Genomic DNA, 19,383 nt, shown 5'->3' with positions numbered 1-19,383 from the left:
CTGAAAACAGGCTCCTTCCATAGGAAAAAAAAAAAAAAGAGCCATCTTGTATCACCTTGAATGTGCCTACCATATGCTGGAAAAAAGTTACTACACTTTGTTGTGTTCATAAAATAAAGAATACTGAGCTCTAAAGACACATTTTTTTTTTCCATTTTAAACAAGCATATACTCCTACAGTAGTATTTACCAGTACAGCTACTCCAAGCAGTAGGAATGCATGAGTGGGGATTATTGATTAGCATGGACTTTAAAAAGAGATTTCCGTAACGGTGAATGTTAGAAACATTTTCTGTCTAGTTGATCCTTTCATTTGATGATAGTTTATCCTGAACCATTATGAGTCAGACAATGAAAGCCCTCTCAACCGATGACAGATGCAAGCTGAGATGTGCATGAGTGTGTGTTTGTGTACCTCTACATGTGAGGGTATGCCCTCAGGTATGACTTTAAAATCTGTGATGATTTACAACTATTCTGAGAGATGAAGCTGACTGGGCAGAAATTACATCAGATTGTTTTCCACTAGCGTATGTGCAGCCAGTTGACAAGAGCAGCAGTGTAGACACATTCCAGGCAACAGATGTGACCTTCTTCTTTGAGGTAACAGCCCTGTCACATGACCTTTAATTCCTCAGGCTTCAGTCTCACCCTCTTGTTCATCCTCACCCTGAGGGGAAGTAAGGTGTGTCACTGTGGTAGTTGTAGTCGGGGCACACTTTCTGTACTAGTTTATAATCTGTACTATAAAAGGATATGTAAATACAGATCACCTTAAAGGGCTTGGAGCAGAGCCAGGACACATGACTTTGGGTCTGCTCCTGGTAACAGGTTTTGGAAGGGTCATAGTTGCAGAGTGTGTTCTTGGTAGCCTTGTCAACCTTTTCATATTCAATTCGACAGTTAAAGGACTTGGAATCTTTGGCATCAATCACGGTTTGTTGTGCCAAGTCGAATTCCACAATTTTTGTCGGGGGCACCAGGCTGACAGATACATTCCCTTGACCAGTGGAATTATGCCTGAAATAAACACTAAATGTCCCGTTTCCATGATCCACAATTTTCCCAGTAATCAATAGGTTCAGCTTCACTGTTTTGATGTTGGAATGAAAATCACCCCATCCAAACATTTTCTTAAACTTGCCCGTCTTAACAATGGGCCTTCTCTTGGCCCTGGGCCGAGGCTCTTGGAGGTCTGTGGAGTTCCTCAGCCAGTCCCAGAGGTCTTGTTCAGAATAAGGTTCTGGGGTGTCATATCGCAGGTCCAAATCTGTATCATTCTCTTTGCCACGAAAAGTCTGTGACAGGAGTCGGCTGATAGATAAGTCTTTGCTGCTTTCTGTCCATATGTGCTTCAGTGTGGATTTGCTGCTTCCCGACTTCAGAAGTTCTGACTTTCCACCGTTTGTTAAATTGGCACATGTGACCTAAAAACGGAACAGAAAATTGGCATTTATATCTCTGCATCTGAGATCACCTAACACACAGATCCAAGTCCTTTCTCAAAGCCTCAGAATTAAATGACACTTTTCTTTTTTAAAAGAGTGTCTTCAATATCTGGCCAATATTTATTAAGATGTAACAAAGGGCCACTTCTATTTTTATATAATAGTAGAAGAGGAAAGGTGTGGGTGGATAAAATCCACTAAACATGACCTAGTAATCTGTATAAAAACATTGACTAGTGGAGGAAAAGATCATCTAGCATGAGAAAACAAAATTAAATTCAAACATACATCAAACTAATTATTTCCAAACATCAAAATCCTAACACTTTTTATAAATCATTATGTTCTTTCTCTGCTTCAAAATTACCATAAACTTTAAAAGAGGGATTCTCTTAAATAAGTCAACTGACTCTCTAGATTTCCAATTGTCCATGCCATAGTTATATTTTAAAAATTAATTTTGCAAAGGAATTCTAGTATAACTGGCCAAAATAAAATAATATGTGTATTATCTTAAACATCTGGCATATCATATAAGACAATGTTTTATCTTTTAAATTTGTTTTTAGTTGTAGATAGACATAATACCTTTATTTAATTTATTTATATGCAGTGCTGAGAATCAAACCCCAGTGCCTCACATATGCTAGGCAACTACTATACCACTGATCCACATCCCAACCCCATAATGTTTTATCATAATGGACTTAAAACATAGTCTAGAAACAGCCATGTAAATTAAGACATCCAATGTTCAATGACTTAGAGATAATTGACAGAGAAGCAAAACAACACACAGTCAAATGGTCAGTTTAGTTTAGATTGTGAGAGTTATATTAAAACATTGTTCTCCTAAAACCCCAGTCTTCACTCTTTCAGAAGAATTGATTACCCAACTAAACCAGAGATTCAGAGGAAACAGTGTCCCAATGGCTTCACTGGCCTAAAGTTGAAACAGAGACTTGTAATCCTGATATAGAGGACTTAGGACAGAAATGAACACAGCCAAGGACCCAAAGGAGCCAAAACAGCCAATATAAGTAAACCATTTAAAATGCAGACTGACTGGTCTAGGTTAGGGATGCTGAAGGGAATCTCTAGGTACCCATTAAAAAGACAAGTTTCACTATAAACCTCCATTTCCAGGCGCCTGGAGAACCAGTCCTAAGAAACCTCTGCAGCCTATATCAGACATGATCCTTATTACCACTCCGCAGCCTCATTGGACTCTCTAGTATCCTTATAAACTGTTATCAAAGTAAAAGGTCATTTCTGAAGAGCATTTAAAAGTCAGACCCATTAGGAACTAGAGCTGCACTGTAGGGACCCCTCTATAGACTTAGCCATGCAGGTGTCTAGACTGGAAATGTCCTTTTATCAGCTACCAGGGTTGGAAGGAATCTGTCCTAATCCCAGGGGGAGTAAGACTATGGACTGCAGGGCCAGACTTCCTAGGATTCCTAGATCAGCACTTAAAAATTGTGCACCCTTGTGATAAAGTTATTTAAACTCCCCTTGCCTCTGTTTATTGTCTCTGTAAAGTGAAGGTGATAATGGTGTTGTTATGGTTTGGATGTGAGGTGTCACTCAAAAGGCCATGTGTGAGACAATGCAAAAAGATTTAGAGGACAAATGATTGAGTTATGAGAGCCTTAACCCAATTAGTGAGTTAATCCCCTGATGGGATTAACTGAGTGGTAACTAAAGGCAGGTAGGATTGTGGCTGGATGAGGTGAGTATTGAGGGGCATGCCTTTGGGGTATATATTTTGTGACATTTCTCTCTTCTTCCTGATTATCATGTAAGCTACTTCCCTCTGCCACTCTCTTGTGCCATAACATCCGGCCTCACCTCAAGCCCTGAGGAATGGAACTGGCTGTCTATGGACTTAGACCTCTGAAACTGAACCTTCAAATAACTTTTCCTCCTCTAAAATTTTTCTGGTTTGTCTTTTAGTCACAGCACTGAAAAAGATGAGGTGTCTCCCTCATAGGGTTGCCATGAGTTTGAAGGAGCAAAGACATGTAACACATTAAAATAGTGGTTATCACATGGGAAGGCCACAATAAACTATCACTATGAATCCCAAGGTGATGTTCAAAGACACTTAGAGAAAGACCACCCAATAGTACTTATGGAGATTTAACCTAAGAGTAGCTTTACCTGAGATTGTGAAGCCAAATGCTGCAACTTGGATGGAATGGGACATAGATGCAAAGGGTCTTGATAATCTAAAAGTCTCCTGGATCTTATCATCCTGCTTATTTACAAATGCCTTTGGATCAATGAGCTTTCACCAAATGCTAGCAAATAGATTCTTCCTTGTCCAGTTAATTTCGAGACAATGTGACACAGGACTATTCCCATCCAACAAAGAATACCAGCCAAAGCTAGTCTATTCCCAAAAATGCTGAGTTTAAGAAATCCTTCAAATTTATCCCAAGGCAAAATCATTGCATCTAAGATTAAATGAAGTTTTTATCATGAGTTTATGTGCTATGTCTGCACACTAAAAACCCAAGATTGAAACATTGGTTAGGCTAACACAAACCTTCTCAAATAGCTTGTTAGCCTTCCTGGTGCTGTGTGATCCCCAAATCAATAGCAATGCCTTCATGGAAGATAACAAGGCCATTGTGTGCAGAAGTTACCAAAAAAGAGACAAGCATAGACCAGTGGAGAATCACACCCTAATGATGGAATTGGGCTCAGAAAGAATGGAAAAATTAAGCTGTAGATAGATAGGGTCATATCTAAGGGAAGCACAGACCAGTCTTAGGCACATGGTCACTCTTCAAACTTTTAAACTTATCACCTACAAATATGAACCAACACTCTGGTAAGGTGTCCAAGATATTTATCAAATGGGCTGCTTCAGATCTGGGGGAAAATGTTGGGAATTGAGAAAAGACTATCTTTGCTGCCAACTTTCTTTTACTTGTACTTCTCCTTCACTTCTGCCCAACCTTTACATTGGTATCTCTCCTCTTTCCCCAGCACCCAAACTCTTGCTTGCAGATTCTTGTCATGTCAAACATTATTCCAGAAGTAGAGCATATTCAAGCAATAAATGCCTAATAATAGCAAAATGGTTGCTTTAGCAAAAATAATTTTTCAACATTGACTGGACATTATGTCCTAAAGGGATAAAAATTGGAGAAGGATGTTCTTTGGGAAAGATGGATTGTGTATAGGAATGTATAAGGGAAAAGCATGCAATTACCCTCCTTTCCTCTTTGCGTGATGACAAAGCCAGTCCACTATGAGGCAATTTTTAATATTTTATCAAAAGAGAAATCCATAGTAGATCCATAGATTAATATTATTTCATTAGAATTACAACTAATAGAAACAATTAAAATTTTCCTACTAATTCCCTGAATGAAGTGCACTTCAAAATATACTATTTTTCTATAACACAGAGTAGCTGTAACATAAAATTTAAAATTAACATTAACTGATAAGAGTAGTACAAATCTTTAAGGTTTGAAGGTTTGAGTGTGGTGTTTGTGTATGTGTGTGTGTTTGTGTGTGTGTGATTCATTTTGTTTTAATAAAATTTGATTGGTTAAACAACCAGATCTGTAATTGCCTAATTATATGATATTGTCCTTATTACAATCCCTATATTTACGCTTTAATATAAAAATGCTTATTTTCTGATTTTTCCTTAGAATTAGGTAGTTTCCCACAGGCAAAGACAAGTGCAGATATGTGTGGGTAGCAGTTTAGGACTTACACCTCAGCAGCTGCACAGAACTGTAACAAAGTGCTTCTGTGATGCTCTAGCTAACAAACCAGTACTGAAATTGCCTCAAAGAAGGAAAGGAGAAGATTTTAGAATGTGAGTTATCAGCAGAATGTAGGGAATGAAAGGGGAAAATTACGAGACATGGGAGTTACAATCTCAAGGAGGAAGAGTGACTCTATTCAAAAGGATGCTACGACTCAGACAAGCAAACCAGCCTCTGATTTCCGGCAGAATCGTAGTTGTTTGGTTCTGAGTTTCCTCTCCGCAGCTGTAGAGATTGTGAGTGTGGCTCTGTAGTTACACTGTTTCAACCTCAGGCCAGAATCAGATCCTTTGGAGCTGTGTGCTGTGCACAAGTCACCTGACTTATTTAAATGTTTGATTTCTCTTCTACAGTCTAGGAGAACACCCACCTCACCCCCCTCAGAGGGTAGCTGTGAGGCTTAAATAGGACACTTCACTTAAAGCAATCAGAACAGGCCTGGCATGTGGGGAGTGTTCAACATTAGAATCACTAGCTGTTATTTGTCATTACATGTTTTTAGAAACTCCAGGATGAATACCTTATGTATGTGAATAACTTATGATAGCATTTGAGAGTATAAAGGATTGATAAGAAAATTTCTCTTTAACTTAACCATAAACATAAGGCAAACAAAAAATAAATCATACCAAGGGTTGAGGAGGGGGAAATAGGGAGTAAACAATGTAAAGTTTCAGTTAAGCAAGAATTCTAGAGATATGCTGTTCAACATTGTATCTGTAGCCAGCAATGCTGTATTGTATGCTTGGAAACTTAAGAGGGTAGATCTAGTAAGTGTTCTTGTTAAAGTAAAACACATTTAAGTAATTTTTTAAAAAAATTTTCTTAATTAAGCCATAAACATATATTGAACCCTAATCAAATATATACTGAGATATGGGGGAGTGGGGGGGAGCTTATAATTTTAAAGGGCTGCTGTGACAACCTAACAAATATGGCAGGTTGAATAGGTAGCAAAGCTCCAGTTAACAAAGGATGGGCATAAGTTCAACTGTGAAACAGCTCAGCTACCAAACAATGCATGCGTTTGCCTTCAATGGGGCGACATGAAAAGCAGCGAGCAGTGCTGAGTGTCAAGAGGGCTCTGAACATCTGCTTGAGTACAGAATCAAAGCGGGTCTCAGCTATAATTACCAGCACAATCTTGAATATTCTTATTCTCTCTTCCCTTTGCTTTCACTCAGATTAGAAAAGGAGTTGGGAGAGGTCTAAAACAAGGTATCAATCATGAAAAAACAGAAAGTGTCCTTAGCAAAGTCCCCAGACCTGTTTAATATTAACAACCTTGGTTAATTTCATTCTAAAACTAGGTAGTGAGACTCCAGTAATACCAAGTTAAATAGAGATAGAGAGCTCTTAAGGAGTCTACCATGGGGGATCATTTAAGCAAATCACAGTGTGATTCTACCAGCCCGACACATTGAGAAGTCAGAGTCGAAGTAGAAAGAGAAGGACAACAGAAGAAAGGATCCTTAGATCAAGGAGTTAAGAAATACTTGAGAGTTCACCAGATAGAGAACAGGTCAGAGGAGTTCTTCTAAACATAATTAACAAAACTAACCAAAAGCATAGAAATGAGAAGAGACATGTCAAATTTAAGAGTGAAAAATAACTCCTTACCATCTAACTGAAATTTTGTCCTTTGACAAACATCTCCCTACCCACTGTACTTCTGTCCATTTTACTCTCTGTTCCTAAGAATGTATTTATTACACTCCACATATAAATGAGATCATGCTGAAGGTAGATTTTAAGTGCTGTCAACCTATTCTCTCTCTCTCTCTCTCTCTCTCTCTCTCTCTCTCTCTCTCTCTCTATATATATATATATATATATATATATATATATATATATAATAGACATAGATATATTAATGCATGTGTTAAGTGGCTTTATATAGCCATTTCACTATGTGACTTTATATATATATATATATATATATATATATATATATATATATGTTTGTGCATATAAATATATCAAAATACCATGTTGTAGATACATACACATTTTTCACTTATCAAATAGGAAGAAAAAGAAAATAAAAGAAAGATAAAAAAGAACAAAGAAAGGAAAAAAGGAAAGGGGATGGAGGAAGAAAGAAAATAATGAAGGAAGGAATAAAAGGAAGGATGAAAGAAAAACAGTTTCATACTGCAGAACTTCAAGAGCTTTGCTAGTGAAAATAGAATTTGGCAGAGGTAGGCTAGGGCAAAATTACAAAGGTCCTGCTAAAACTTTATTTAATCTTAATCTCAAAGGTAATGGTGAACCACTAAATTTTGTTTTGCTTTGTTTTCGAGTAATCTATCCTAGCTCTAGAAGAATCATTGGTTGGACACTGAAGGGGGATTAGTAGAGAAAGACTTGAGGGAAGAGAGACTAAATCACTGCAATACTTCATTTGAGAGAACAAGGGGCCTGAACTAAGCAGTGGCAGAGAAAGATAGAAAGAATAGAGAGAGAGAGAAGAGATATTTTCAGACATAGGAGTAGTTCAATTGGATGTTTTATTGGCTAAAGAGAAACATAAAAGATGAGCAAGGTGGTGCATGCCTGAAATCCCAGCTACTTGAGAGGCTGAGGCAGGAGGATTGCAAGCTAGACTATGTGACTTGGCAAGACTCTATATCAATATAAAAACATACAGCTCTGGGGGTATAGCTCAGTGATAGAGTGCTTGCCTGGTATGCACAAGGTCCTATGTTTGATCCCCAGTACCACACACAAACAAAGAAAAGAAACATGAAAAGATTGATAGTTAGCAACTTTGCTTGCACCTGTAAAAAATGCAGTGCTAAGAAGGGAGCTGGAGAATAAAATGAAATCTCAGGAGGACATTGGAAGCTGAAGTGGCTACATGTCATTCTGATAGTGCCATTCAAAAGGTAGATGGTAACATGGGTCTTGTGGATCTGGAGAAGGAAGGGAAGTAGTGATGTTGCTTTTGTAGTGTGAGTGGATGATACTGTGAAGGTAGAGCAAGTTGACTATGAATAACCTTATTAGAAGTTAGATGTTTATGGAGGGAAAGAGATGATGCAAAATGAAAAATAAGGGCAACCTGCTTAACACATCTACTCCCAGATGCAATCAGGAATCATTGACTCTCTCCTTCTATCATATTGCTTTATATCTTAAGAGTTTTCAATTTTTAAAGAAGTAAATATAAACATAACATTGTCATAGATATTGAGCCTTACTGAATAAATGACATCAATATAAAAGAAAACCTTATACCCAGAGCACCCTCAACTGATGGTTTTACAGATATATTAAAATATTTTATTTCTAAAGTTTGCCTAAAGTTCTTTTCCATCAGCATACCTGAGTGATAATAGAAGAAGTGGGGATTATGGCATAAAGATGGCAAAATCAAAACCTCACCACTTCTAATTAGCACAATTCCGCCATTCTAATAAATTTTTTCTATAATATACAATGAAAACACCAAATACAGTTCCCAACTGAATATTACTTTCCATATAAAAAGCAGCCAATGTACATTTCAAAGGAGCTTCTCTCTAGTTCAGTGACATCATTTCCACAAAGTTCATATGTCCTTTGTCTCATGGTTTTAGAAATGCTGAGCATCATAAAGATTTCTAACACTATTAAATGTTTGCATTTTAAAGTATATGTGTCTTTTGAGAGTTCCAAAAATAGGAGCAAAGACAAGGGCCAGTTCCTCAAATCTGAGCAGAGACAGAGCCTGGACCTAACATCAAATGTGTGCATGTAGAAGGGTATCTATGTGGGGGACAGGGAGAAAAAAATAACCACCCGATGGTGCAAACATGAGCACATGGTGAGTCACCAGACTTTCATCTAAAACCTTTTTTATGAGTCTTCATACTTTCTCACTGCTTCATCAACTATCTTTTCATTATGGGATTCCACACATGTCAATATGCTATCTTTAAAAATATTGTTGAAAAAGCATTTTGGGAGAACAAACCATTTCTCACCTTCACTCCCATGTCACTATTCTCTGGCTTTCTAAAAATATTCACTCCTTTCTATAAACTATGTCCAACTATAGGCATTTATAGACATCTATATTCCTCTTTTAATAAAAGAGGAATGAAATGCCCCTTAATTTCTACCAACCTGTGAATTTTATCATTAATCTATTATTATTCAATATAAATAATATCACAACTGCTTAAAAAATTGTATTTCCTCAAATGTAAAAATATATAAAGGTAAATAAAAATTTTAAACAAACTGATGCCTAAACAATATTGCTCACTAGTGAATAATTAATCAACCAAAATTGTCTTGCTCCAACTACAACTTCATTTTAGCAGTTTTATGATTAGCTCTGTTGAATATCTGTTACACAATATTAACTACTCTTGGTTAAAGGGATACTATATGCCTGACTTTGTAATTAGCAGATACATGATTGTATATCATTTAACACACCACACCAAACACACACATACACACATTTCAGCTTACAGATGGAAATTTGGAATTTCAATTAGTGCTTTCATTTACTGACCATTACTGGTAAATGAAAGAGCTACTTCTTAGTTATTCCATAGAGTATGTCTTTTATTTTTAAAAATTATTTAATCATAGATTGTACCTGAATCTATGCTTATCAAAACATCCAAATATTATAGGATTTTATTAAATAAAAACTGAAAACTTTTTGTCATCATTACCCACTGCTCCAGTACAGTCTCAAGCTTCTCTTCAGAGATGAACCTTTCAACATTTTAATAAACTTTGTTCCTAAATGTTGTCACCAGTTTTTCATTTATCAATATTTTACATACATAGTAATATATTTTGTGAATCACATTATATATTTTCCAATTAGCAACATCTCTTATATATGCTTCTCTACTAGTATATTCAAATATATTACATCCTTATTTTAAACTTGAATATAGAATTCTGTAATATGAGTATAACATTCTTGTGTTTTTTATATCACTTGTGTGTGAAAGAGCCTTAATTCTTACATCATTTCAGAGCCAGGTCACATAGCTATTTTTGACTTTATTCTATTAGTTCCTCTGCTCACTCTTGTTTCAAATATCCCCCAGGTGGAGGATTTTCATTTTTCTGGGTGTATTGGTTTGTATGATTCTTTCAGAAAGAGTTCTTATGGGATAAACTACCTGAATTATCTATATCTAAAAATGTCTTTATTGGACACAGATGGACACTTGGTATAAACATTCACTTTTTCTTTATTCATTTTGTTCTATTTCTATCCACACATTTTAAGATGTTCTCTATCCTAGGTATTCTGAAATTTTACATGCTGAGTTACATGTGCTAGGCTTTCTTTAATTCTTTTCTTAAATGCTTTGGATAAAACTAAGCAGATATTTCCATGTATTAGGGTCATTTTCCTAAAATTCTCCCAAGACTGTAAACTCTTTGAGGTATGTTTTCTATTATGTACCATTGTGTACCTTGCGGGAGAGAGTGCCTAGCCTAGAGTAAGCATTCAATATGTTCACTGCATGGGTTAGTTTCTTACCGACATCATTTTTCAATAGTGAAGGTTCATTGACTCTTTAGGCACAATCAAGATTTGGGAGGAACATATGGCCCTCAGAGATTTCTCTCTTATTAATTCAGAGACTGCATTTCGTTAACAATACCCAGAATACCTGTATTATACGTGATAAACCAGAGGAATGGGTGTTTAGTACATCAAAAATACATTTCTTCTTTTAAGTCACAACCATAATTAGATATCACCTCAAGCCTATTAAGACGGCTATTATCAAACACCAAATGATAACAAATGTGAGTAAAAATGTGGAGAAAAGGAACCCTTGTGCAATGTCAGTGAGACAGCAATGGTTATAGTCATGAAAAAAATGAAGATTCCTCAAAAAAAACTACAAATATAACTACCACTTAATAAAGAAATCTGAGTTCTGGCACATATCCAAAGGAAATGATTTTGGTATCCTAAAGAGATATACACATCCCCATGTTCAGTGCAGCATTTTACTAATCAAGATATGGAACTGACCTGAGTATATTATCAGTGATTGAATACATAGAGAAAATTCACACACACACACACACACACACACACACACACACACACTGTATTATTATGCAACTTTAAGAGAGAAGAAAACCCTTAAATAAAATGTCATTTGCAACAAGATGGATGAAGCTAGAGGACATTATGATAAGTATACACAGAAAGACAATTAACAGTGTGACCTCACTTATAGGTGGAAACTGAAGAAGTCAAACTCAGAGAGAACAGATGGTAATTGCCAGGGCCTGGTGACAGGGGAAATGGGAAGATTCTGGTCAAAAGGAACAAATTTTCAGTTATAAGATAAATAAGTTCTAAAGTTCTGATGTGCTGCATGGTGACTATAGTTAGTAAGAATGTATTATATACTTAAATGTCTGCTAAGAGAGTAGATCTTCACCAGGAAAAAAGAAAAAGTTAATTATGTGAGGTCATGAGTATGTTAATTAACTTGATGGTGGAAATCATTTCCTAATGTAAACATGTATCAAAACATCATATTGTATACCTTAAATAAATACAATTTTTATTTGTGAATTTTACCTTGCTAAAGCCTAAAATACATTAATTGATTAAAAATTTTAAAAACAAACAAAAACATGAGTAACAACAATAATAAAATACATCATTTTCTTCTGCTACAAAGCAGTGCTTCATTAACAGTGGAAAAGCTTCATTAACAGGGGGAAAACAGAAAAGGAGCTTTGTCTCTTCCTTAACCCCGTAGGTGCTGGGAAGCTGAATTGCAAAAGAAACTAAGAGAATGGGCTTTGCATCAGAGATTACAAGTCTAAATCCAATTCTGCTACTTCTTCATTAATTACACACAAAGCCACAGTTCCTCCAATGGTAAAATGGAGATGATACCTTGACTCTTTGGGATTCTGTGAAGATGCTTTGTTTGTAGCACGTATCACAGTATAAAATGAATGCCTGTATATTTATTCTTCTTGTCTCACAGACTTATTAGAAAGTGTGTGTGTGTGTGTGTGTGTGTGTGTGTGTGTGTGCGCGTGCACATACATGTATAATTCTGGGTTAAATCAGAGAAAATGATACACATTGAATTCCTTTAGTTTTGTATATACTAAAGCACAAATAGAGGTGCTACATATAAAACATTGAAATATAGGGTTATTCGTGGTTTGAGTTCAATGCATGAGAGCTATTGTGCTGAGTTAAGTTGTAAAAGTCTGAAGAAAAAGGAAAATAACATTTAAGAATGCACACTACTAATCTATTCCTGTCTTCTTTATAAAGACATTATATGTGCTCAAATGGTTCAAATAAGTTGCAATGATAGCGAGTAAGATGGTAACAACTCTGAGGTGAGGTTAGACATAAAAGGTGGTGGAAGACCTTGCTCATTACGTTAAAATTAGCATGGGCAAATGTGGGTCATAATGTAACATGTCTTTAAGGGAAGACCCATAGATCTGCTTAGACATTAAACTCCATCCTCAAAACTTAGAAACATGTTATGTTTCTAATGGCTTGAAAAATCCTCAAATAGCTAAGATTTTTAGGTATGTTCAATAAGATGAACTCATCATGCCATGGAGAGTGACACATTTCTAACACAGGGTACCAGGTGTTCCATTAGAATATTGCATTGAAGATTGATTCCAATTATGAGTAATTGTGCTCCTTTCAAGTTTGTATAACTATAATAAATATCTTTCTCTTTCATTCTTTTTTCTGTAGTTACTCTTATGAAAATTATCATGAAAATATTCTTGGTTTTTTAATACTGATGGAAAACGTGCTTTGTGAAGAGCCATAAACTGCTGCTACTGATAAATAGAATTTTTCATTCTATGAAAATATTACCCTTCCTTCATGCTCACTTTATAAACAGATACACATACACATAACTTTTGACACACAGTCACATTAATATTGATGAGAAATTAGAATTATTAGTCTACATGGCCTCACTTAGCCATTCTTTCAAAACATAATTACAGATTATTCAGGTTTGCATTGCAAAAGTTGCTTCTCTTGTTAATAAATGTATGACATTCCATTAACAGGGATAAAATAACCCAGATAAAACAGTTAATATTTTATATTACTTCCTTTTAAAATTTATAAGGAGTGTCTCATATGAGGGCCCCTGGGTACATGGTTATAATAAGGAACCAAACATCCAAAATAACATATTGGGAGACTATTTCTTCACTAAAATGAAGCCACTGCAGCATCATTTTTTCATTATATATAAAAAGATTTGAATTTTTCAGTAAATCCAGATGACTTTAAACAGGAGAAATGTCCTACATGTATGGAGAGCTTCTGTCTATCTGAATCAGAGGTCAACATGAGAGATTGACCATTGCAAGGCCTATTTTGTGAATACTAATGTACAAATGTATACCTTCTTAAAGTCAAACAAAGTACAGATCTGTCTAGGATAAACCAAATGAAGAAGGACTGATTTACGTTCTTCTATGTTTTTGGTATGCCTTCTCCCTCACAGATTCATGTGCTAGAAACCTATTCCCCAGTATATTTGGAGATGGTAAAATTTTGAAGAGGTAGGGCTTGGAAGGAGGTATCACTACATTCAACATCAATTAATACGCACATTATGGAAGTAGGTTAGGTCTCGCAGACTAGATAAGTTACTGAAGATGGGTTGGTGCAAAATGACATCACCCACATGTTTGGTCTTCTCTGTATGGGTGTTGTCTTTTCATGCAATGTCACCAGCCATGTTATAACACAACATGAGGCTCTCACAGCTGTGGCCACCCAAGTTGGAACCTTTCAAACTCCAAAATCATATTCCAGAATAAAACTCTTTCCTATATAAAAGCCTAGACTGATGTATTTTATTATAGCAACATGAACAGATGAAGACATCTTCCAACCCTATTTCCAGCAACCTATGTGTACATATGTTCTCATATAAGACAGGGGTTCATGAAAACATACTGAGTAGAAATAATGCACTTATACAATAGGGACTCAAATTCCTGAGAAAATAGTGACTTTGATATTTTTTGATACAGTATGCCTACTCAATACCCTCTGTTGTCCAGAGGTTGGTTTGGAAAGCTTTCAATAAAAAAAAAGAATAATTATGTAAATGAACTGATGGAGACAAGTTGCAAGGAGATATCAGCCATAGGATGCTTAGATCTTGGATTCATTAAAAAATTCTTCTCAAGTCTCTATTTTATCCAACTAGAGTGCATGGACACTGCTCAGAATTTCCCAGGGGTAGGTGGACAATAAGCCAGTCAACCCACAAATACAAAAAGAGGAAAGATTCTGGAAATGCAGTCCCTCCACACTCCTATAAAAGCCCTGTGAACCGGGATTCTCTGACTATATGAAGAGCAGTAAAGCCAATGTTCTGCAGTAGTATTGTCCAGAAAAAGAGAAAGTTTATTAGAGAGAATCGATCCCCCTCATTTATTCAGCAAAGGTTGGTGGCACTAGAGTTGCAATTCTATGAAGACTTTAACATTAAATAAATAAATATTTTAAAATCATGCTTTGGTTAGTGCAAAAGGTGTTAAAAACATATCCAACCTAGAGCACCAGGTCCCACAATGAGCTCTTAAGCATAGCTCTGGAAAGACACTACTTTGCTGAGATAACTTCAAGTATTACAATGCACACAAAAGAACGATTCCCTTGAAAATTCCTAAACTAACATGCTTTTCCAAATGCCTGGCCTACAAAGATTCCTAACACTGGGTAACTGTGGTCTAATCTCTGCCAGCTGTGATCACAAGCGATTGTGCTCCATGAGTCAGAGCAAGATGTCCGTTTTTCACCAGTCCTCTCTCTTCTTCCAAGTTACTTTTTTGGGGGGAGAGGGGCAGGAGGTTACTAGATATTGAACTCAGGGGCACTCAGCCACTGAGCTACATCCTCATCCTATTTTGCATTTTATTTAAAGACAAGATCTTACTGAGTTGCTTATCACCTTGCTTTTGCTGAGGCTGGCTTTGAACTTGTGATCCTCCTGCCTCAGCCTCCCAATGAGCTGAGATCACAGGCATGTGCCACTTCACCCAACTTTCCAGTTTCTTAAAATATGGCATGTAGAATCTCATACTTAAGAGCTAGGTGCTAAGGGGGAAAAATGTGCTACATGAGAAGTCACAATAAAGAGATAGGGTGAAAATTAATTAGCAGTCAGAACTGGAAGATTCCTGTTCCCTTCCTTTAATAACCTTAAAATAGAATAACTAAAAGAAGGACAGATTGTTAGGGGAGAATTTTCTCCCCCGTGGGTGCCTACACACACCTCTTAGTTCTGAGAGACAGTTTAATTACCCTTTCCAAAAGAACTGGGTAATACTCCAATTGCCACTAGAGGGCATAGGTATGTTACATGTCCTTGCTCAAGCTGCTGAAAGTCAGACAAAATTGAGTTACTAGAGGTCCCAGGGCACTTTCAATAAAGACCATGGACCAAGAACCTTTATAGTAACTGCTGGCTGATGCAATTCCTGGGAGCTGCCTCTTCTGTGACTTGCAGAGACCAGTAAGGAGATGCTGTAGCTCAAAGAACTCCTACTAGGAGTGCTGGTCAACTGAAAAAGCTAGAGTACACCCTGTGTTCCTGATAGAGGGTGTGCTCAATGATAGGATATTGATATTTGTTTGCACCTTTGGAAAGTCATCTGGATCAATGTAGCACTTGTCAATGTCTCCAGACTCATCTTGGCTACGCTTCCCTTTGGTCACATGATTCTGCTCACATCAAATATTTTCATGTGACCTTTCTTCCAACCTTGAGACCTTTGTATGGGCTACCTTTCCTTCTTGCTGCTACACATTCGCTTTTGCTAAGTTAACTCTTCATCTTCTTGCTCTACATAAACCTCTTTTCCATAGGAATCACCAATCCTCTTTTAGTATTCTTTTTCTTCATAAATGCAATACAATGTGGAAATACACACACACACATAAACACATACACACACACACACACACACTTAATTTTTTTTCACTGGACTGTGAACTATCATCTCCATGAGAGATCCATCTCATGCCTTGTTCCCAGGGTTTTGTTGTTGTTGCTGTTGTTGTTGTTGTTGTTTTGCTATATATTATACAATAACAGATACCAAGTAGGTACTCTACAGTTGAATGAATAAATACATGTTTGAGTTGAGTGCCTACTCACACACAATGATATCACTTTGCAGATGAGCTTGCCCTAGAAGCAGATAATCAGCTCACTTTCTGGCATAGATAAATGTGCTTATACTGTAATCCTTCATGGGGCTTTATGTAATTCTGTAAACGTGCAGAGTAATGCAAAAAAAAAAATGGTATTTTACTAGAAAAACATGAATGACCGCTACAGGCCATGATAACTAACCAGGAATGTACTTTTTAAAAATCTCCAAGTTCATTTTCCTTTGATTTGGAAGAAGAGCAAATAAAAGCAAAAATATCTAGATCAACATAGAACTATATTTTTACAAATGGGAGAAAAACTTGGTGAAATGATGAGTGTAATCTCTTGTGTGGCAAGAAAAATTAGCATCAGCCCTTGGATTTTATTCCATAAATTTCCAGAAATTTGATCCTAAGATTTTAATGAAAGAAATACAGATGGGATTCTAAAAGCAGAGATTCCTTCAACAGAGCCTATTAAACTTTCTGGGGGCATTTTGGTTGTAATACTCAGATGGACACTTGTGTTGACAAATACTAATTGCTTTAAAACAGGCAGTTAGGCATATGTTAGTCTATTTCTTTGCACAAATGTCCATTTACTTGAGAAATGTAGTAAGTTTTTTAAACGTAAAGCAATAGAACCAATTTTATGGTTATGTTTGCAAAGGCTTAAAATGGAGCTATTAAGTGTCCATTGACAGCATAAATTAAAATGATATTAAAAATGTGAGACTTGAAGGCACTTTGGGGCTTTACTCTATAGACTTGACAGAATAGACTGGACAAAATATAAATAAACACAGTTTGACTGTGACATCTTTGCTTTGTGGTCGTGTATGGAAAATCCATACATGTACTGTGGACTGCTAGAACCACAAGTCATTTGAAGCAGGAAGGGGCCTTTGAAAGTATTTTATAAGTTGGAAATCTGAGTCCCATAGTGCTGAAGTAACTTGTGTGAGGCTTCCAAGAAGATCAGGGACAGTTCAAAATTATGGTGATGGCTTCTGAGCCTCCAGCCCACTCCTCATGTTCCAGGGGTTTTCTTTATTGAAAAAAAAATCAGTGCTTAATGTCTCCTTCAGAGTTTACCAATGCTCTGAAAATCAGGGGGTTGCATTAAAATGAGAAACTAGCACATCTTTGAGAAGAGTCTCTTCAACATGGGAAAAGAAGGGACAATAGAAATTTGGCCTCATTTTCAACTCTAAAACAAAAAGATACTTAACCAGTGTAAGTACAGTTCAGAAGCCTCTAGGTTGACTGGGGACACAAACCTGTGCTCAGTCCTTCCCAGGCTTGAGTCTCAACAGTGACTGCCAGGAGGGAGGAGAGAATCACATTGAGAAGGATTGTCCCAGGTTCTCAGCCAAGCAGAATGACAACACAAAGGGAATATTCTTCAGGCTCTAAAGGGGAAAGTGTTTCGCATGTGCTTCCAAACATCCCATTAGAACCTATTTTTAGAAGATTTATTTTTTTCTTATTTCTTTATTTAGAAGATTTATTTTTAAGAAGGAAAAAGCACACACAAAAACAAAAAGTGCGTCAGATTCTCTCTTCCATCCTGGAAAAATAAATAAGTAAGTCAATCAGACAGCAAGAATTTAAGTAACTATGATTTTAATTACTTTCCAAAATTACTTCAAGGAAGCCATTGTGCTCATCTCAAATCCATCTGTAAGTCAATTCTCTCCATAAAACCTACATCATTACTTTTTACCTTCTTAAGGATAAAGGTTTTAGTATTTTGGAGCCTATTTCCTGCTATAAACTTTGGAAGTCAGTGATTCTCAACAGGGACTACGAAAGCAAACCCAGGGTACTATGAGCTGTAATATATACTGAGGATCATGTTGGAATTAGCAAATTGGGGTGGAAGAATGTGCACAGTATTAAATAGCACATTTCAAGTGCACCACCTATTTCCTTTTAGTCAAAATGTTTATGTTGTCGTTCTATATTATGTTAAAGGAAGGCATGAGATTTATGTGTTTTTTCCTCAAAGTGAGGCTGGTTTTGAATAATAAAGAAATGCATTTAAAAATAAAACTAAAACTTTCTCCAAGTAATCTTGGTTGTTTAAACAGACTGCAAGGAAAGTCCATCTTAATTAGAATTTGCACAGAAAGCAGCATTTATGTTTGTATTTTTGCAACTTTTATTGATAAAATTTCCAAGTTATAAAATGTAAATAGAAACGTCCATATACATATATATATATATATATATATACTCATAATTGATTTAATTCCATCATATTACTTCATTTCTCTTTCTCTCAGATGACTTCATTGCTCTTTCTTTCACATAAGCATATATGTATGTATGCATGTATTTTTCTGAGCCATTTTGAGGGTAAATTGGAGGCATCATATTCATTTGCCCTTACAGAGGTCCTGAAATAGTTCAGAACAAAAATTACATTCTCATGTGTAACTGCAATATAACTATCAAAATTAGAAAATTATCCTTGGTACATAACTATAATTTAATCTATAGTTGGTATTCAAATTCCATCTGTTATTTAAATAATATCCTTTATTCTTGGTAATTTTTCTAACCCAGGATCCCATCCAGAATCATGAATGGAATTTAGTTGCCATGACCTCTCAGAAGCTCTCTTTTCTATTTCTTGACCTTTAAGAGCATAGGCTGGATAAATTCTAAAATGCTCCCCATTTGGATTGCATGGATGTCAATCACAAATCATTCTGTAAAAACATTGCAGAACCTTAGGTTGACAAAGATGTTAGCAGAGAACATGTATTTCTTGATTTGAGAGCTTAGGAAGCAATGATTTTTGTAGTTGCAGAGAGAATATTACAGTTATTATGCTATATCATAGCCTTGTAAGTCATTTAGACTACTTAATGTGATTTTACAGGTAATTAATTTGCATTATATACAATAGTTTTAGTATTAATGACAATACAGTCATTAAATCATGTCATTTTGTGGGCTCCTT

At 36.1% G+C, this 19,383-nt stretch overlaps 1 protein-coding gene across 1 annotated transcript; it reads right to left on the bottom strand.

Moving 5' to 3' along the window:
• Positions 1 to 665: 665 nt before the first annotated feature.
• On the bottom strand, positions 666 to 10,751 carry Nxph1 (neurexophilin 1). The gene is made up of 2 exons (XM_077109933.1): positions 10,746 to 10,751; positions 666 to 1,427 (listed from the first exon to the last, which is right to left on the bottom strand). The coding sequence occupies exons 1-2, from the start codon at positions 10,749 to 10,751 to the stop codon at positions 666 to 668; spliced, it is 768 nt and encodes a 255-aa protein (XP_076966048.1).
• Between the last annotated feature and the right edge of the window lie 8,632 nt (positions 10,752 to 19,383).

The sequence above is a fragment of the Callospermophilus lateralis genome, chromosome 1, assembly GCF_048772815.1.
Source record: "Callospermophilus lateralis isolate mCalLat2 chromosome 1, mCalLat2.hap1, whole genome shotgun sequence".
NCBI lineage: Eukaryota > Metazoa > Chordata > Mammalia > Rodentia > Sciuridae > Callospermophilus > Callospermophilus lateralis.
The sequence above is the reverse complement of the archived record's forward strand: the minus strand, read 5'-3'. Positions and strand labels throughout refer to the sequence as shown.